The sequence below is a fragment of the Thalassophryne amazonica genome, chromosome 15 (genome assembly GCF_902500255.1).
Source record: "Thalassophryne amazonica chromosome 15, fThaAma1.1, whole genome shotgun sequence".
NCBI lineage: Eukaryota > Metazoa > Chordata > Actinopteri > Batrachoidiformes > Batrachoididae > Thalassophryne > Thalassophryne amazonica.
In genome coordinates, this window is record NC_047117.1 from 66,424,507 (window position 1) to 66,446,313 (window position 21,807).

General features: G+C 41.3%; 1 protein-coding gene across 6 annotated transcripts in view; it reads right to left on the minus strand.

Annotated features, from left to right (window-relative positions):
• Positions 1-3,377: 3,377 nt before the first annotated feature.
• LOC117527158 (transcription activator BRG1) overlaps positions 3,378-21,807 on the minus strand; it is a 60,285-nt gene continuing 41,855 nt past the window's right edge. For 2 of the 6 annotated variants that reach the window (XM_034189382.1, XM_034189383.1), the window contains exons 22-34: positions 15,069-15,155; positions 14,590-14,636; positions 14,289-14,455; positions 13,978-14,141; positions 11,942-12,202; positions 11,770-11,847; positions 11,434-11,652; positions 10,976-11,241; positions 9,170-9,278; positions 8,948-9,049; positions 8,515-8,647; positions 8,113-8,252; positions 3,378-4,664 (exon numbers count right to left, since the gene is read on the minus strand). In XM_034189382.1, the coding sequence (XP_034045273.1) occupies positions 4,629-4,664; positions 8,113-8,252; positions 8,515-8,647; positions 8,948-9,049; positions 9,170-9,278; positions 10,976-11,241; positions 11,434-11,652; positions 11,770-11,847; positions 11,942-12,202; positions 13,978-14,141; positions 14,289-14,455; positions 14,590-14,636; positions 15,069-15,155 (1,809 nt within the window). In that variant the 3' untranslated portion in view covers positions 3,378-4,628. Of the gene's footprint in view, positions 4,665-8,112; positions 8,253-8,425; positions 8,648-8,947; positions 9,050-9,169; positions 9,279-10,975; positions 11,338-11,390; positions 11,653-11,769; positions 11,848-11,941; positions 12,203-13,977; positions 14,142-14,288; positions 14,456-14,589; positions 14,637-15,068; positions 15,156-21,807 lie in introns of those variants that run through there. The other 4 variants (XM_034189384.1, XR_004565455.1, XM_034189386.1 and 1 more) reach the window with 4 other exon arrangements.

The following is a 21,807-nucleotide window of genomic DNA, read 5'->3' on the forward strand; positions in this document are numbered from 1 at the left end:
ATCCTTTGTGACAATCATGAGCTATTTTCATCCTCACTCTGGGTATCAAGAATCAGTCTCAATGCTTGGGCAGCTGTAAATCTTGCTATTCTAGGTCTGTTGGCCATGCTTCCCTGCAAAACAGTAAAATATAATGATTAGAATTGGCAAATTACAATACCATCTGCTTGCCACACGGATCGGCCGATCCTTGAAAAATTCTATGAACAAATGGAGAAATAGACAAATTCTTGGTAGGACTCTTTTTTCAGATTAAAATTAGAAAAATGGTGCACAAAAATATGTGTGTGATTCTTTAACTACGGGCACTATTGGCCTTGTAAATGTAATTTCCACCACACCATTGCCTTACAATATAAAGCGCCTTGGGGCAACTGTTTGTTGTGATTTGGTGCTATATACATGTGCTCTGATGTCACTGTTTATCTCCATAGAAACTACCCAAACAATCTTTCATACAAACTGTTTAGGGACATTACAGTGTTGTGGTGGAAATTACGGCAATAGTGTGGGACAACTACATTTTGTTTAAAAAAATCACAACAGTTGTATGACATTGAATACCCCAATTATGTTTTGATTATTTTACTGATATTTTATTCAGAGATATTTTAAAACATTAGAAAAAATGTTTCTTTACCATTCATTTTTATCACTGAAGATCAAAAGTCTGGGTGTGGGACAAGCACAAAACGGCAATATTTGCATATAATGATGCTGAAAAAAGGTGAAAAAGTCATCATAGACTACTAGAACAAATTTCTTAACACACTTTCATTGTAAAGATAACTATAAAAGTGTGAAATTTCCCCTTTTTTCTGTTTTTCATACAATATGATCAAAGGACATAATAAGTGCCCGTAGTCTATGAATCACCCATATATGCCCGGGGTCATAAATGATCCACTCGATCACTTGAAGATTAAAACAGACTCTTTTTCATCACTGTCAATATGTCAGGTTCACTCAAACCAACCCAGCTGGTTTGAATTTTATAAATTCATCCAAATTCATTCTGAGGGGAAAATTAAAATAATTACAGATACTAAAAATCACATTTTACTGTGATTTATTGTTGCATTTCAATCGACAGTGACAACACAGATTTCAATAAGTTAGTGGAGAAAAATGCTGATGCTTTGGTTTGATGTTCTTCACTCTAGTTTCCAACCTTAATGAAAAAAAAGTACAGTACAGGACAGAGCTGTACACACGTGCATCGATATTACACTCTAACAAATACTCACACAGGATATCCAACACCATACAGCCATGAGGCATTCACAAACAGAGAAGAGCCGCTGTCCCTCTGGTCCTTTGTCTTCAAATAAAAAAATAAAAATAAAAAGTACATCAAACAGTAAATTTAAAATGACCTCACAACAGATGAAGAAGAAGCATTTAAAAGGTACAGTACTCATCGATCAAATATTACAACCTCTCCTCTTTTTTTTAAGATCTACAATCAACAGTTATAAGTGCTGACACTGGGAAGCCTGACAAATGTGCAGCAGCAAAGTAGAACAGTTTTTTGTTTGTTTTTTAATATACAAAACAACAATGTGACCACGGCTCAGCCCAGTTTAAACTCAAGTGACTTTTTTTTTTTGTCCCAAAATGCTAATGAGCTTCAAACGAGTGTGGAAGCATCCCGTGTAGGCCCAACTCAAACAGTTCGCCCTTGTCAACAGAAGATATTTTTTATGACATGTTTCATATGATATTGTACGAAGGTTTAAGTGTGATATTTCGTGCATCGTAACACAAATTTTCACACGTTTTTCCATTTATTGTTCAGAATCACCTGTTTGGATTCGAGTAAGAAGTATAAGAAGATGTGGAAGATGTACGAATTTCTGTGCATTACATTTTGTACACTTTACTACAAATCTTTCATCAGGATAACCCGAACAGAAGTAATCCCACATCAGCGCAGAGAAGCAAAGGTCAAATGTCAACTCTGTATACATCAGTAGAGTAAGGAAACAATAATGCAGCCCTGTCAGTAAACAGTGTCAGTTAACAGCTACTGGTTCAAGCTACTGGTCCCAAAAGTTCTAAACTGTCATGTAAGATCGCATTTTCATTAGTTTGTCCCAAATATCTGATTATCTCGCCTTTCACATAACTTATCAGATAATTTACTCAAGATTAACTTGTTAAGCCCCTTTACACAGGACAGCGACAGCTGTGAGTCTGTTGTGCCGCTTAAAAAAGATTAATTTCATATTTAACTCATTTTGTCTTTTACAGTGACAGGATTTTTGTCAGTGCTGCTACAGGTCGTCATCATAACAGTAATTGGGGCACAGATCACTTATCTGACGTGACGCACACTTTTGGTGACAGCTGAGCTGCACGTCATCTTGTGCTGAATCAACACTGGAGCTTTCAGAAGCTCAGAATGAACTATCAGCTGCAGGATAAGTATAAAAACAAATATCTCCACCTAATCTCTGCTCAGATTTGAACATGCACAAAACTTTCTGATAAACTGCAGCCATCAGCTGACAAGGAACTCATTTTCCGCTTTATAAAATGAACTTTATTCATAAAAAAAAAAAATAAAAAATAAAAAAAAAATCATGGCACACAGCCCCGACCATTGCATGCCAGTTGGCTGTGATAATAAAATGATATTGCTGGTTCCTGAGTTCACGTACAAACTCATGTCACTGCGGTCATGAGTCAACGGACAATTTACTGTTGCTATGGTCACAACACCACAGTCATTGTGCGTCTGCGGGGCGGTCATAGGGTGATCTGTGAGGTGTTTTTGGGTGGAATGTGTTGTATGTGTGCGTCTTCCGGGCTTGACGACTCTTTTGCAGAAATTAGGAGCCGTTTCATACTTTACGCTGACCAATGTGATCATGGTGGTTTATGAGAGGATACCGACAGGACCTTCTTGTAAGGTCCTGGGGCAGCTGAGCGCCTCATTGACATCATGCGGTGTTCGATGTGATTTCTTGACTACACAATGGAACTCTGAACAGACCCCGTCCCTGTGTAAAGGGAGTTAATGTAACTAGTCCTCATCTAAAACTAAATGCATCCAGTATCTTCAAGTGCGACATGCACCTGTTGCACATCTCACATTCGGGTTCCACAGGAGACACTCCAATAGCAGCAGTGCAACACCAGTCAGACTTTATTCAAATCATTTTCACTCAAAGTCCTCCTGGTGGCGCTCCTTCTGTCGCTGGAACACAAAAAGCTACTGACCATCTCTTGCTCACCTGCTGACTCCCTTTTTCCACCTTTTTGTTTCTGAATAATTGACATTATGTTTTCTGAGTGCAGGAAACAAAACATGATCATAGAGTGTGCTTACTAACAATAATCAAGCATCATTACCATCACCAAGGAGGCAATTGTTTGGCCTGGTTCCTCTGATAGCAGGATATCGCAAAAAGACTTGAAGGAGTTTCAGTGAAACTTGGCGGCTGTGCCGGCGTGGGATCAAGAAAGTCCAGGTTCAATTTTAAGATGGATGCTGATAATGTAATATTTTAAAATAAATGTTTCTGTAATGTCTCTAACTATTGAAAGTTATAGTTGGACCCTGAAGTATAGCTTAATAATAACTTTTGATCAACACATTTGATTAACACATTCTACTTACAGTCAAAACTACAAAATAGAAAAAAGATGAAGAAGAAGAAAAAAAAGAACACCACCAGTGGAGCAGACAGAACAGCTGCTTTTAAGTTATGGTACTTTTCCACTGCATGGTACCTGCTCGATTCGACAAACCAGGTACCCAGTAAGTACCTGGTCCTGTTTTTGCTATCACCTCCTTTGCAGTACCAAAGGCGATATCAAAAGGTGATGTGAAAACATTGACGATTACTTCTTCAAACGTGGAATTTGACATTTTATGTTGATATTTGTAGTATTATTATTTCTATTGTGTCTTTTTGCGATCATTTAACATGTATATAAATTGTTTTTATGCATTTGAAATAAAGACACTTCATTCACTGGTCTTTTACGCTTTCCGTTGAAGGTAACGCCACGGCAGTTTAATGCGATATCGCTATGATGGGTTTGGGGTTCTACAGTTGACAGATGAAAAGGAAGCATGTGGTACCAAACAGGAGTAGAGTCGAGGTGAGATGGTACATTCCGGTGGAAAAACACAGTGAGATGTTAGCTGCACAACTCATGCAATAAAATGATATTGATGACTGATTCTATGGAGCCTCAGGGTGCACGTACACTCAACCTAGTTGCCCTGAATTTAACCGAGGAACTATTTTGTAGTGTTTTTAAGTGATAAACAGAATTTTGTAAACAGTTTTAAAAAGTGCAAATTCACAAAGTCCGCAAACTGGTCCAAAGACTCTCCTAACTTGCACTCAAAAATTAACATAAAAGATAAAATCTCACCTTATCACTTTGAATTAAGACAGTTTAAAAATTGGAAACAGCAAAACTGTTTGATGTGAGTTTGCCTTTGTACAAAGACAATCTGTACTGTGCGTTATGTAAAGTGGAAAGTCGCATCTGCATTTGACTGAAGGTGGGCGGAGCCGACAGGCACAGTGTATTTACTGTATGTATAAGTGTGGGGCTTCATTTTTGTGGAATGTCCCTTTAAGCCACAGTTGTGGCGCTGGTACAACTCAGGATTCCTCATCAGTCGCACTGGGCGAACGTTCCTGGAAAACAAAAATCACAGAAAAACAGAAAGAGTTTAAACATTTAAAGCACGCACACGCACGCACGCACGCACACACACACACACACTTGAATGTCTGTTCATGCACAACTCACAAAGAGATAATCTTGGGATTTCTACACACAACTGTTTTCATTCACTTGTTCACACAACTAGTATCCATGAGAATACAAAAAAGTCAAAAGTTAACATTTAACACAGACAGACAGCCACAGTTAAGCCAACACGCATGTCTCTGTGGGAGCGCTCAGGAAGAACATGCTAAATCCACATAAGGATTTGGCATTGAAGGTGATGGTCTAGTGGTTAAGCGTTGGGGTTCAGACCAGAGGATCCTCGGTTCAAAACCCAGCCAGACTGGAAAAATCATTAAGGGGCCTTCAGCAAGGTCTTTAATCCCAAAGTTGCTCTCGGTTTGTAATGGGCGCTTTGTATGGCAGCACCCCAGCATAGGTGTGTGTGTGTGAATGCACGGCATAATTCTAAAGTGCCTTGAGCTTCTGATGCAGATGGCGCTATATAAATGCAGTCCATTTATCATAAGAGTTTTCCACCCAGGAATGATCACATCTGTCTCAATTCAAAGACTTATTTATAGCCCGTCTGCCCAACAAAACAAGAGTGCTCTGAGAGCACAATATCCCCCGCTGACAAATGATGCTTTGGTACAGGTGCTTTCTACATTCTAGTGTCATTTCAAGGTATGTGATAGTTGATTTCAGAATTCAGACACCAACTCATGAAACAGGCGGTATCTAGATTTGTTAATCAAGGGCCAGAACTCCGTCAAAATGTGTCAATCTTGTACAATATTACAATATGTGTATTACCAACCTATAACAAGGACTTGTACCAAGTTTGACAAAATTCCTCCTACAAATGTGAGAAATTGATTTCAGAATGCAGGCACATACTCATGAAACTGACAAAGTCTAGATGTATTAATCAAGGGCCATAAAAACTCTGGTAAAATGAGCCCAACTTGATCAATATGATAATATGCACATTACCAACCTATAACAAGGACTTGCACCAAGTTTCAAGAAATTCCTCCTAAAAGTGTGAGATAAGTTGATTTCATAACACTTATACGCTTCTTTGGGAGGGATCAGATACATCGCTTAAGATTAAGATCACATCACTTCTCCTGACTGCATATAGGGAAACCCACCCAGAATGCATTGCTTCATCAACGTTCGCTTTTTCAGTCAGCTGAATTTCTGGTGCCATTGTCTACAAAGCTTGATGTCCATGTTTTATTTTTACATATCTACAAGAAAGCCATGCAAATTAATCCAATTAGCAAGAGTGCAACCATGAAAAGCTTGGAGAGGAAGCAATGTCAGGTTAGCAATGTCAACAGGACAGCTAGCACTGCTAGCGAAGTCCACGCTTACCGGTTTATTGACTGTGACTGGACAAATGAAAGAATCAAGAAACACAAAGGTGATGATGGCAATCCAACCTTTAATGACTGTCATGTAGAACTTTGAATTACCAAAGGTTACGAAGCGCTGTGAAGCCCAAAGTAGTATCGGACAGCAGGATGATGTTCTATGTGATTACCATGTGCCGCTTCAGGTGATGTAAAATTAGTGGAACGCAGCTGTGTTGCAGGTATGTAGTTATTATTTGTTACTTAGTTTGTCCAGTCCAGTCTGGTTTGCACTTATTGGATGAATATTTTTAACACTGGCTTTCCCAGTAAGAGCACAACCAGAAGAACAGCTGTCTGTAAATCTCTTCAAAATAACATGCCTCCAAAAGAGGCCTGGATGTGACTATATGCGGTGAGGAGAAATGGATAGTGACATCCCTAAATATGATGTATAAAAGGAACATACAGTACGATGTAGCATCACTGTGTAAAGTTTTGAAGAAATCCATTTGCCAGTTTCACTTACAGGTTTTATGGACAGCTGGACAAATGGACAGAGAGAGAAAGTCAAGCACACAGACAGAATGATTCCTATATACAACATTTACAGCACTTAAGAAGCTGAGTGAAGAATCGGAGAGTCTAGGTTAGTGACTACCCTGGATCAAGACTAATTTCTAGATTTTCAATGAATCCCTGGACCTTGCCATCAGAAGCATTGAACTTGCAGAGAGATTTGCTTATTTTGGCAGCGATGTTCATGTCACTGGAATCTCAGCTTCTGAGATTTGGAGATGCCGGAGAAGAGCTCACGAAGTCATGAGATCACTGGACAGAAGTGTTTAACGAAGCCGACACCTTTACAGGAGAACAAATGTCCCAAGTCTTTAGGGTGCTGTTGCTTCCTGTAAGGCTGTGAGACTTGGACGCAAACCAGTGAACTAAGAAGACGACTGGATGTCTTTGGTACTACGTGTCTTTGCAAGATCCTTGGGTACCGTTGGAATGACTGTCAAATGACTGGATACTTACAGAATCTAAAACAATGAGCATCACTTGCATAGAGAAGGAACATTCATCAAAATTAACAAAATCTGCACAAACAAGAAATAATTCTGCATTTCATTCTGTGGGGTAAGACTGTGGAACAGTATGAATGAGGAGTTAAAGCCGTGTCCAAACATTCAACAGTCTAACTTTTCTGTTGTGTTTTGTTTTGTCGGGATCTTTTTATCTTTGTCTTTTTCTAAAATTGTATTGTATCATTGTATCATTATTATTGTTACTATTATTATTATTATTGTTGTTGCTGTTGTTATTAGTATTATTGTCATGACTGTCAACAGTACTATTTTTAAGGAAACAGGGATTGATATAGAAATCATTATACAGGGAGAAGGGGTGGGTTTTGATATGTTTGACTTCTTCTCACTCCTTTATGAACTAACTTTAATTTTACGTTGCTTGTTTTATTTTTTCCATTTGTTATGCTCAAAATAAATCTTCAATCAATCAATACATTAGCTATGATATTTTTGCATATGTGGTGCATTTGGTAAGGTAAGGCATTTGTTCTTCTCCATCTGAATCAGAAGAAAAGGCCAAGGGGACACCCGCCTGATGGAAGCAGATAGGCAGATTGTTCTGAGAGGTGGAGGTGGACGGATTCAGACCCAGAGTGATACTATGGTGTGGAGGAGTCAACAAGGCAAGGTATCAGTGCATGCTCCAAAACCTGACCTGCAGTCGAGAAAGATTCACCACAACTGGGACCATACAAGGTGTTTTGGGTCAAGATTTTGTTCCTTTCTTAAGTATACTGGACCATTTAGTTATAATACAGTAAACAATACAGTGATGTTACAGAGAGAGCTGATTTAACAACACTGATGAAGACTATGAGACAAGTGGACTCTGTATTCTTTACAAAACTATGACGGTAAGAAGATGTTTTTCAAAAATGTTTGAGTCTAAAACTCAAACTGGACACACACACACACACACACACACACACACACACACACACACACACACACACACGCGTAGTTACCTCTTCTTGCTCTTCCTCGGAGTCATCGTCACTTACAACAGGTTTGGCTCTAGTTCGTCCTGTTCTTCTACTGCGCCCTTTCCCCCGCTCTCCCCCCTTCTCCTTCCTTCCCAAACGGATCTTCACTTTGACAGAGCGAGCTGAACATAAACACACACACGGGGGAGTTCATGTTTACATTATAAACACCGAAATATGATGCATGAAAAAGTATTTCATTGTGAGAGCTCAGAGGGCGCTGACCAGGACCAACTTTTTCATGGTCAAATAAGGAGAGCTTCACATGCAAATGAATGGCCAAAATACCAAACACCTGTCGCCCTACTCGACAGCAGTCACTCAGCAGGAGCTACTGGTCCTTCAGGACAGATCTGGTTAATTGCCCTCATGATACAAACGTACATTCAGACTCTGATCCTTCCTCCTGCTCCTCCTCCTCTTCCTCACTCTCCTCCCCCTCGCTTTCCTCCTCCTTCTCGACCTTCTGCCTCAAACTGGTGAACACTGACTGCAGCACGATGGAGTCCTCATATATCTGTTCACACAAAGGCAATGTGACATTAATCAACCCCCATCACCATCACCACCACCACTGAAGTTCTTCACTTCTCCGGGATTTGGTAAAACTGTAAATATTTGCCTACTAACTCAGAAGGGCTATTAAACTGGTGTCAGTCCTTGTATGATGAGTCAATAATGATGTTAACACAGTTAACATCAGTTAAATTAGCAGTAATATAGTTAATTAAACCTGTGTGCTACTTGTTACACGCATGTCTACCAGTAGCTGTTTTTGTGTTTAAGGAGAGCGAGACCTGCATGCAGCAGGTCTTACCAGTGAGCCTTCCAGGTTGAAGGTCTGAGCGTTCTGGAAAAGCAGCATAACGTCTCTCTCCAGGTCACCCAGACTACGGTAACGGTGACTTCGAATCTTCTCCTGAAGGGATAATGTCGACAGGGACAGCAGTATGTCTACATAGCTACACAACACACTGGGCATTTACAGCTGTAAACTGCAAACACTGAAGTTACTGTTTGTGCGTTTTTTTCATGTTACCTTGATCTTCCTGAAGTCTACAGGTTTGCGGATCAATTCATAGTACTCTGGTAGTTCTTTGCGAGAAGGCAGCTGGATGAACACTTCACTCAGCTGGCGCCCACTGGTGCTGCAAGTTGAGAATTACATTCCTGAATGTTTATTCTGCAGCATTTTCTTTTTTTGTTTCTCTGCATCGGCCATGATGCAGGTGAGTGGCAGTGGTGGGCACAGTTCAGCTAATCCGAAAACAGCTAATTATCGAAGCTAATGTTTTTGCTAGCTTTTCAGATAAGTTTTAAAACCATCATCGGACCAATTATCTTCAGATAAATTTAGTTCCAATAACTTTCAGTCCGATAACATTTTTTTTTGCTGGTAAAGTGAGCAAAGTTTAACAGTCAAAACCATTTGTAAACCCTAAAAGCAAACATTTTAGCCCGTCTGTTGTGTGTTTGTGGCAGACTGGCTGCCTGTCGCTTGCTGAGGACATCATTAAGTGCAAAATGTGATTGGCCGGTTGACGCAGGGAGCATTGTGGGTAGTGTAGTTCAGGTTCACTTTGGATGTAACAGTGACTCGTCCGCTCGACACAAAAACAAAACGGACTAATTTTAACATTATGTTATTTTATTTCTTTGTGGATGACGGTATAATTTAATCACCAAGACTCAGTGGGGGAAAGGAGCTCTCACGGCGCAGCTGTGTACAGAGGGGCTTTTCTTCACGTTTAGACACTGTTTTAGATTTTTTTTAAAAAGGACGCTTTATGTGGATTATTTATTCAGATGAATTCCACTGAAACTAACAGTTAAGAATTTATATTTACTACATGTCTTTTACTCTGCCAATCAATGCATTAATGAATGTATTTCGGTTGTTTAAGCCGTAGGGTTCAAAGCATGCGAAAAAAGCAGCAGCTTTTAGCTTGTAAATGACGGAGTATCTAATACCGAGATAACTGTGACTTCTAATACTGTTTTACTGCTTTTGAAAGATGATGACAGTGTTTGGGGTTTTATTTTTTTATTCATTCATTTTCGTGCATTCTTATGTTTTTGTGATCTTTGAATTTACCCAGCAGCGAAAAGTGAAAGTGAAACTGGTTTATCAGAAGCTGACAGTGTAATTTGATGTACTAAAATACTAAAAGTTATTGGTTATCTGTAATAAAGATAAATTGTTTTAGCAGTTTATCGGTTTAACGTCATAAAAGATAACTTTTCAGTTATCGGATTAATGGTTATCGAAGCTAACGTTTTGTTAGCTGTGCCCACCACTGGCGAGTGGTGATGATGTGTGCAGGTAGGCAGAATACATACACGTGTTACGAAGCTTTAATCAAAGCCCATGAGTCTGGTGCAATTTTGTGCAACACTGCACTTTCAACCAGGTGTTTTGATGGTCTAAGGTGCAAACACTCTCTGGTGTTGGACGAAATCAATGCGCCAGATCTTAGTCTAACCACACCTGATTGTGTTATTTTGGGTGTAGGGCATAAACAACTGGGCTTTGCACCCGGTGTAAAGTAGGGCTGCAAATGCACACTATAATATACAAGTACAATTATGAATTTATTTTTATCTGGATTGGTGGAGCATTTTGTATATCGCATCATAAACCCAAACTAATCAATAATGACATTTCTTGACTACACTTTTAACGACAGACTTCATTGATTTTACTGATGAATTTTTGAAACCCCAATATTTTGTTATTAGCCAAATATTTACGGACCAAACCGTAGTAACCAGTACGCACCCCAAAACAGATGATTTTAGCTGACTCACTTTGTGCATGTAATCAGCGTGAGCGGAGTTTTCCCACCTGTCTTTGTACTTGATGACGGCATCTACGATTTTCTTCATCTTTTTTGTGAGTCCGGGAGGGTTTGGAGAGATTTTTTCAACCGGCGGTCGTCCTCTCTTCCGCTGCCTTTTCCCATCTTCGTCTTTGTCTCCGCGTCCACGTCCTCCCAATGAGGACGAGGGGCCGGGCAGATCCAGGTCGCGGTCTCTCCTCCTCTTCCGGGTGGTCTTTTTGTGACGCACCTCTTCCTCCATTTCCTCCAGTGTGCCTTCCTCTATCGCCTGCTTAAAGTTTGAATGTAGAGACACAAAAATAGCAAGAATGTGAAAGAAGTTAAAGAAAATGACCCACTGATTGAAGGAGGCAAATTTTGCTTTGGTTTAAAATAATATCCACGTTGTCAGCTCCCACATCCATGTAACAGTACACCTGTCTTCCTGTTCTCTTTTCTGCCAACAGCATGTTCGGCTAATAACCTTGAGCCACTGTTTCTCGGTCAGTGAGTCACTGTAGTCCACCTCCTTTCTCTGTCGAGAACCACGTCCAAACATTTTCTCTTCCTCCTCCTCGCAGGTCAGTCGTTCCACCTCAGCATCATCCTTCATGATCCAAGTGGGCAGCTCGTCTTCCTCCATGAGACGAGGTTTACGCCGTGGGTTACGCGCCTCCTCGCGTCTTCGATCCAGGTCCATACGCTGGCAGAGGACAAAAAGAAAGTGATAAGTTGACAGCATTTTCCTTCAGCCCATAACTTTGAGGACTTAATAAAGGCAAACAGAAAAGTATTTCAGCAGATGTTCACAAACACTCACCATAAACTGATCAAACTCCTCCTCACTTCTGGCTATCATCTGGTTAACGGTCTCATCATCTGGAACCTCATCCTCCTCCTGAAGACAATACAAGTACAACATGGCAAACACAGAATACAAACGCAAATTCTTTAAAATTGTGCTGCAGGGTGGTGCTAGTGCATGCACACACATCCATGTGTCGACACACTCCTTGAACCCAGACCTCATCTTGCTCCTCATGCTCCAGAATGGCCTGCAGGAAGGCCCTACGCTCATGACTGGAGGACTTCTGGTCAAACATGCCGGCCTGGATGACCTTCTGGTCAACATTCAGTTTATATTTGGCGGCGGCCAAGATCTTCTCCTCAACACTGTTGACTGTGCACAGTCGAAGCACACGCACCTCGTTCTGCTGACCAATCCGGTGAGCTCTGTCCTGAGCCTGCAGGTCCTAGAGAGAAGTCCAGGGCAGAGAACATGTAACAGCAACACAACAAGAATACACACCGTGCATATTAAGAAAGGATATTCTCACATGGAAACATGATAATGCACAATGACAACAATCTGTTGTAATGTCTGAACTCACTGTAGCTTCAGAGACTTAGGTAGTGGGTGAACACATGCTGGTCAGTCCAAGATGGGCCTATTCTTATCCCTTTAGAGTTGCTGTCTATAATTATTTGTCCTTTTCTGGTAGTCTGACAACTGGTTGTCTTAGGTTCTAGGGGTCTTCAGGGGGTACCACTCCAGGGGTACCAGTGGATTGAGGGTGTCAAAATTCAAAAAATGTGGCACCTGGGTAATGGATCAAACAGCAGATTGGCTGTTGGAATGAAATACAGTGGGGCCTTGTAGGTGCCATGTCTGGTACGGTAACCACGAAGACCCAAAAGGAACTCTGAACACGAGAGGACTAATGGCGTAAAGATGTCCTCAACAGCAGATAAGGCATAGGAGGTGATGGTTTGTAACCCAAAGGCGGTGAAGGCGGATGAAGACTGAAGCAGGTCCTCAGACACAGATGATTTGGGATTTCCCAGCCATTGGACCAGGCTAAGGGTCTGCTAAGGACAGCGTGTCTGTCGGCATGCAATGACATTCACACATTAAACAACCCAAAGCACAGGCGTCTCTGGATCAGTCGTGGATATAGAATTCCACCATCAAGTCCAGGAACTGACCAAGAAACAATCTTCCTCACCCCTGAGGGACTGCCATGACCACTGGAGTGACTTTGTGTCAAACAAATGTTTCATCTGGGAGACTCAGAAAAGGAGTATTACTTACATTGTGAGGGAACATCAGGTATGACATTTTGTCCATGTGGAGCTTTTCTGTGGGCATGAGCCAGCACACAGGTGCCTCACTGTTAAGGATCCCAGCGAGTGGACAAGAACATGTGAACAGTCACATTTCATCTGACTGCAGCAGATAGATGGTTACTTTCGATAGTTGGAGATGGACCTGTTGTCTGCCTGCGTGGCTGCCATCCGGGACCCAAGGTAGTTCCGTGTTGTTGTGGACTCAGCCACACACAGCACTGTAACATGCCTCCATACCTGACCTTACCTAGTAGTTGGTGTTGTAGTGAGCCCCAAGTTTCTGTCCTGAGTTTGTGGAGGTTACAATCTCACCTTGTTCACACTTGATGAACAAGGATGTATTATTTCTACCCCAGTGTCAACATGATATTTTTGCAGCACAGCAGGTATCTTAGTGGGATAGGATTTAGGTTAGCAATACGTAGATCTGGGTTTGACTCACAGTCATACTACCTGTCTGTGTCCTTGGACAAGACACTTCCCAGTCCACCCGGCTGTAGATGGGTACCTTGGGCCTTGGTTGGGGAAGTAACCTGCAATGGACTGAAGCTGTAGACTCTCATCCACTTCCTGCTACAATATCCTGGGAGAAGTACTTAGGTCTTACTTCTACCCCAGTGTCAAAGGGGTATTTTTGAATAAACATATTTGATCTCTAGGTTAAGACAATATTTCTACTATGAAAAGGTATTTCACATCATTGCATTAAATCTGGACCTTAATCAAAAAGATGTAAACAGAAGTCTGGAGAGTAACTTGGGAAAAAAGAACTCCGGCAGAACACTGCATTAGTTTTTCAAACTATCACATGACTGCCAAAGATAGATGAAGCCCCCTGAAGACGTGTTGAGTCAAGCTTTTCACAGCATCTTCTGTGCATCTCAACAAACATCCTTTGTACCTGGTGCGGGTTCCAGTCAGAGTCAAATATGACCACAGTGTCAGCAGACTGAAGGTTGAGCCCGAGGCCTCCAGCACGAGTACTAAGAAGGAAAATGAAGTACTCAGACTCTGGATCATTGAATGTCTTCAGTAGCATTCCTCTATCTTCAGCCTTTGTGGTGCCTGAAAAGAAAGCGAGATGGGCAAAGACAAGACCATAAAATCAAAACAGGCAAGAGAAAAATGGCACCCATTTAAAAAGGTATTATGAAAACATAAGATTACTGTCTAAGATATTAGAAATGCATTTCAGAAGCAAAATGTCCTCACCATCTAGACGTAAATACTTGAAGTTCCGGTAGGCAAAGTAGTCTTCCATAATGGTCATGAGTGAGGTCATCTGACAGAAGAGCAGCACTTTGTGGTTTGTAGCTCTGAGCTTGGGCAGAATACGATCCAACACCTCAAACTTTCCTGATGCCCGATAAAGATCAGCACTGACAGAAAGGAGGGAAGATGTGATCATTAAAGCTGAAACAATTAATTATTCAAAATCACTGTCAATCTTTTAATTTGTAATTTTTAATTATCAAGAAGACACATTTTTTAGATGAGATGATTTAGCACTTACCCCTGAACTATACCTCCTGAGAATCCCAAGTGTTCAGAGAACGATTCCTGAAAAAAGGGAAATAAAGAATTCAATAGAAATTACAATAGTGTCATATACATATTTTGAACAGTCACAATCTAGTTTGACTTATTTAAGTAACAATTAAGCCTCCAAAAAGACAAGATATACAAACAGAAGCCCTACTCAGACTGGATTAGGTTTATAAAAAAAATTCTGGAATCTTTACTTACATGAAAGTGCAAAATCTGTACAAATGACAAACTGTGCATTCAGCTGGAACTAGAAGGACTAAGAAAATCTGGTAGTAATTACATGACCCCACATCCCCATGTAAAACTATTCCAGTGCTAGCAGGGCTGCAGCAACATAGATTAAATGCTTTTTACATGTGGTCTGAATATTCCAGCAGAATGTCTCATTCTGAAAGACGAACACATGTAGACAAACTGTTTCTATATGGAACTCGTGGGTTTCACCTCAATTTGCTGGAACATGTAAGGGTGGTTACAGATCTTCCTCAGCTGCATGATGGTGTTCATCAGCGTCTTCGTACCTCCTTTACCCTGAACACAAAATAAAGACAGTAAGACAAACATACAGCATGTGATGACAGAATTTTCCTGAAAATGCAGATGGATGTGAAATCCATTCTTCACCACATCACGTGAACAGACCATCCCAGATCCTTCCGCAATTAATTATATGAAAAAAATGCTAAAATTATGTCACTTCATTCAGCTCTCACATTTGTGGTTCTTCTGATGGATGCAGGTGAGGACTAGTGCTCCTCCAATTCTGGTCCGTGTAATCGCAGGGTCCTGGTGGACACTAAGGCCAATGGTGCTTGTTAATAGCAAAATAGCTTAATACCTGAATGAACAGAAATTACTGCTAGTCTGGAGGGTAGGAAAAACACTAAACATCCAGTATGGCTCTTTTTACAGTCATAAAAAGAGCAGATCCCTTCAGATTTGCACTAGATAGACCTTCAACAGACACAGTTTAAATGGATCCTGCACACATACAGAACTCCATATTTGTTACATTCCTTCATATCTTTGTATTCAATATAGGTTAGAAGGAGGTGCATTGTATCACTGTCTATGGAGCTGGTCTAAAATTGAAGAGTTCTGGGAAAGTCTGGCACAGAGTGTTTCTGATACTAAATCAAATCAATTTTATTTATATAGCGCCAAATCACAACAAACAGTTGCCCCAAGGCACTTTATATTGTAAGGCAAAGCCATACAATAATTAGGGAAAAACCCCAACGGTCAAAACGACCCCCTGTGAGCAAGCACTTGGCGACAGTGGGAAGGAAAAACTCCTTTTTAACAGGAAGAAACCTCCAGCAGAACCAGGCTCAAGGAGGGGCAGTCTTCTGCTGGGACTGGTTGGGGCTGAGGGAGAGAACCAGGAAAAAGACATACTGTGGAGGGGAGCGGAGATCAATCACTAATGATTAAATGCAGAGTGGTGCATACAGAGCAAAAAGAGAAAGAAACACTCAGTGCATCATGGGAACCTCCCAGCAGTCTAAGTCTATAGCAGCATAACTAAGGGATGGTTCAGGGTCACCTGATCCAGCCCTAATTATAAGCTTTAGCAAAAAGCGCTCTATTGGGGTGGTATGGTACTATGCGGTCCCTAAGATAAGATGGGACCTGATTATTCAAAACCTTATAAGTAAGAAGAAGAATTTTAAATTCTATTCTAGAATTAACAGGAAGCCAATGAAGAGAGGCCAATATGGGTGAAATATGCTCTCTCCTTCTAGTCCCTGTCAGTACTCTAGCTGCAGCATTTTGAATTAACTGAAGGCTTTTCAGGGAACTTTTAGGACAACGTGATAATAATGAATTACAATAGTCCAGCCTAGAGGAAATAAATGCATGAATTAGTTTTTCAGCATCACTCTGAGACAAGACCTTTCTAATTTTAGAGATATTGCGCAAATGAAAAAAAGAAGTCCTACATATTTGCTTAATATGCGCATTGAAGGACATATCCTGATCAAAAATGACTCCAAGATTTCTCACAGTATTACTAGAGGTCAGGGTAATGTCATCCAGAGTAAGGATCTGGTTAGACACCATGTTTGTAAGATTTGTGGGGCCAAGTACAATAACTTCAGTTTTATCTGAATTTAAAAGCAGGAAATTAGAGGTCATCCATGTCTTTATGTCTGTAAGACATTCCTGCAGTTTAACTAATTGGTGTGTGTCCTCTGGCTTCATGGATAGATAAAGCTGGGTATCATCTGTGTAACAATAAAAATTTAAGCAATGCTGTCTAATAATACTGCCTAAGGGAAGCATGTATAAAGTGAATAAAATTGGTCCTAGCACAGAACCTTGTGGAACTCCATAATTAACATTAATCTGTGAAGACCATTTACATGAACAAATTGTAATCTATTAGATAAATATGATTCAAACCACTGCAGCGCAGTGCCTTTAATACCTATGGCATGCTCTATTCTCTGTAATAAAATTTTATGGTCAACAGTATCAAAAGCAGCACTGAGGTCTAACAGAACAAGCACAGAGATGAGTCCACTGTCTGAGGCCATAAGAAGATCATTTGTAACCTTCACTAATGCTGTTTCTGTACTATGATGAATTCTAAACCCTGACTGAAACTCTTCAAATAGACCATTCCTCTGCAGATGATCAGTTAGCTGTTTTACAACTACCCTTTCAAGAATTTCTGAGAAAAGGAAAGTTGGAGATTGGCCTATAATTAGCTAAGATAGCTGGGTCAAGTGATGGCTTTTTAAGTAATGGTTTAATTACTGCCACCTTAAAAGCCTGTGGTACATAGCCAACTAATAAAGATAGATTGATCATATTTAAGATCGAAGCATTAATTAATGGTAGGGCTTCCTTGAGCAGCCAGGTAGGAATGGGGTCTAATAGACATGTTGATGGTTTGGAGGAAGTAACTAATGAAAATAACTCAGACAGAACAATCGGAGAGAAAGAGTCTAACCAAATACCAGCATCACTGAAAGCAGCCAAAGATAACGATATGTCATTGAGGATGGTTATGAGTAATTTTTTCTCTAATAGTTAGCTCTGGATCTTTGTCAGCCTGGCTACAGTGCTGAAAAGAAACCTGGGGTTGTTCTTATTTTCTTCAATTAGTGATGAGTAGTAAGATGTCCTAGCTTTACGGAGGGCTTTTTTTATAGAGCAACAGACTCTTTTTCCAGACTAAGTGAAGATCTTCTAAATTAGTGAGACGCCATTTCCTCTCCAACTTACGGGTTATCTGCTTTAAGCTGCGAGTTTGTGAGTTATACCACGGAGTCAGGCACTTCTGATTTAAGGCTCTCTTTTTCAGAGGAGCTACAGCATCCAAAGTCGTCCTCAATGAGGATGTAAAGCTATTGACAAGATAATCTATCTCACTCACAGAGTTTAGGTAGCTCCTCTGCACTGTGTTGGTATATGGCATTGGAGAACATAAAGAAGGATTCATATCCTTAAACCTAGTTACAGCGCTTTCTGAAAGACTTCTACTGTAATGAAACTTATTCCCCACTGCTGGGTAGTCCATCAGAGTAAATGTAAATGTTATTAAGAAATGATCAGACAGAAGGGGGTTTTCAGGGAATACTGTTAAGTCTTCAATTTCCATACCATAAGTCAGAACAAGATCTAAAGTATGATTAAAGTGGTGGGTGGACTCATTTACATTTTGAGCAAAGCCAATCGAGTCTCACAATAGATTAAATGCAGTGTTGAGACTGTCATTCTCAGCATCTGTGTGGATGTTAAAATCGCCCACTATAATTATCTTATCTGAGCTAAGCACTAAGTCAGACAAAAGGTCAGAAAATTCACAAAGAAACTCACAGTAATGACCAGGTGGATGATAGATAACAACAAATAAAACTGTTTTTTGGGACTTCCAATTTGGATGGACAAGACAGAGTCAAGCTTTCAAATGAATTAAAGCTCTGTCTGGGTCTTTGATTAATTAATAAGCTGGAGTGGAAGATTGCTGCTAATCCTCCCCCTCGGCCCGTGCTACAAGCATTCTGACAGTTAGTGTGACTTGAGGGTGTTGACTCATTTAAACTAACATATTCATCCTGCTGTAACCAGGTTTCTGTAAGGCAGAATAAATCAATATGTTGATCAATTATTATATCATTTACTAACAGGGACTTAGAAGAGAGAGACCTAATGTTTAATAGACCACATTTAACTGTTTTAGTCTGTGGTGCAGTTGAAGGTGCTATATTATTTTTTTCTTTTTGAATTTTTATGTTTAAATAGATTTTTACTGGTTGTTGGTGGTCTGGGAGCAGGCACCGTCTCTACGGGGATGGGGTATTGGGGGGATGGCAGGGGGGAGAGAAGCTGCAGAGAGGTGTGTAAGACTACAACTTTGCTTCCTGGTTCCAACCCTGGATAGTCACAGTTTGGAGGATTTAAGAAATCTGGCCAGATTTCTAGAAATGAGAGCTGCTCCATCCAAAGTGGGATGGATGCCATCTCTCCTAACAAGACCAGGTTTTCCCCAGAAGCTTTGCCAATTATCTATGAAGCCCACCTCATTTTTTGGACACCACTCAGACAGCCAGCAATTCAAGGAGAACATGCGGCTAAACTCCCTGTCCGATTGGGGAGGGGCCCAGAGAAAACTACAGAGTCCGACATTGTTTTTGCAAAGTTACACACCGATTCAATGTTAATTTTAGTGACCTCCGATTGGCTTTAGTTAAGGCACGTGAAGATTACACTGTGAAACAAATCATTATCTAGATCAATCTAACTACGCAGATTAAACAGCTAACAGATACAGCAAAACGCTGCTGTGCTCCGGAACAGGAAGTGGTACAATACCGCAGTAAGAGCCAACCACCAGTAGAGGCAAAGATTATTCAAATCCTACCACAGTAAGGTTGCCTGTATGCCACTGGTATCCATATCTGGACTGTCAGGAGCAAATAAACAGACTGTAATCTTATGTGCACTTCAAGCTAAAGTTTCTGTCACTTCTGCCTGGAAGAGTACAGAGACAATTGGACATTGGTTAAAAAGTCACTCACTCACTCCTCTTCAACCGCTTATCCAAGATCAGGTCGCGGGGGCAACAGCTCCAGCAGGGGAGCCCACACTTCCCTCTCCCGTGCCACACTGACCCCCTCTGACTGGGGGATCCCAAGGCGTTTCAGGCCAGTGTGGAGATATGATCTCTCCAACTAGTCCTGCGTCTTTCCCGGGGTCTCCTCCCAGGTCGACGTGCCTGGAACACCTCCCTAGGAAGGCGCCCAGGAGGCATCCTTACCAGGTGCCCAAACCACCTCAGCTGGCTCCTTTCAAAGCAAAGGAGCAGCAACTCTACTCCGAGCTTCTCACTGATGACCGAACTTCTCACCCTATCTCTGAGGAAGACACCAGCCACCCTCCTAAGGAAGCCCATTTCGGGCCGTTGTACACACAATATAGTTCTTTCAGTCATGACCCAACTCTCATGACCATAGGTGAGAGTAGGAACAAAGACTGACCAGCAGATCGAGAGCTTCCCCTTTTGGCTCAGCTCCCTTTTCATCACAACAGTACGGTAGAGTGAATGCAACACCGCCCCTGGTACCCCGAGGTACTTGAACTCCTTCACTTGTGGCAAGACCGTATTCCCTACCAAGAGTAGACAATCCATCGGTTTCCTGCTGAGAATCATGGCCTCAGATCTAAGCCCCTTTCACACCGGGGCTGCTCCCAGTTGCTTCCTGTGGTGTCATGATGTCATGACGACGCAGGAATATCTGCGTCAGGTGCGCGCAGTAGGGGGCAGAGAGGAGGTGAGAACGCAGCCTGCAGGTTCTCTGCACAGAGAAGTCAGAGTGCACAGTTTGGCTGCAGACAGATTGTGCACTCTGACTTCTCTTCTACTTGTTGCTGTGCTGAGCTGCAGGGCTGCGCTCTGAGTTCTGTTATAGTTTATCTTTCCTCCCTTGACCGCGAGATGCGCGCACGCATGAACCATCGTTGAGCAAACATGGAGATGTCTGGAGTTCTACTTGATGTTGACATGTCCTGGACTTATGTCCTTTTTTAACTGTGATGAGAGAGTCTGGAGAGAAAGGAAGTAACTGCCTGCAGACAATTTTTTTCTTTTCTGTCCCCCTTTGACTGCGAGACGCGCGCGCACGAACCATCAAGCAAATTTGGAGATGTCTGGAGTTCTACTTGATGTTGACATGTCCTGTCTCAGGACTTATGTCCTTTTTTGTCCTTTTTTTTAACTGTGATATGAGAGTTTGAGCAGAGAACAAGGAACTAATGCCTGCAGCCAGACTTTTTTTTTGTTCGCATGTGCGCGCATGAACGAAAGTCCATGAGTGGACCACAGATGTCCGGACTTTTTACTGGATATTTCTGGCAATCAGTCTGCATTTTTTTTCTGTGGGGAAGGAGCTTGTGCTGGAGGTGGAGCGATACCAGTTAGATCTGGTGAGCCTCGCCTCCACGCACAGCCTCGGCTCCGGAACCACTCTCCTTGATAGGGGCTGGAACCTATTCTTCTCTGGAGTTGCTCAGGGTGTGAGGCGCCAGGCGCGTGTGGGGATACTCACAAGTCCCCGACTGAGCACCACTACGTTGGAGTTTACCCAGTAGATGAGAGGGTCACCTCCCTGCGCCTTCAGGTGGCAGGGGGACTCTGACTGTTGTTTGTCCATATGCACCGAACAGCAGTTTGGAGTATTCGGCCTTCTTGGAGTCCCCGAATGGAGTCCTGTATGGAACACCAGCAGTGGTGGGCACACTTCCGATAATCGATAAGATAATGTTTTCATTATCGGATTATCTTTTTAGACAAATTTAAAAACCATCATCGGATTAATTATCTTCCGATGAATTACCGTCCGATAACTTTTAGACCGATAACGTACTAAACTAAGCTGAACAGTGAAAAACGTTTTTAAAACTGTTAAAGCTGTTGAGACCTACCTGTTAAATGTTTCCTAATAAGCATGTTGTTCTACCCTTTGCAATCAGAAACCACTCTAAAGTCTGTAAGTAAAGGAGAACTGGTGACCAAAAAAAAGTCATTTCCTTTAACACCATACTAATATAATCGCAATGTCACCAAGTCATCCAGAGGCATACATGTTTAACTTATGGTTCAAATTTTAACCACTCAATTTAGACAACTTATTTAAAATTACTGTCATGTCTGAAGTTTATAAAGTGAAAATAT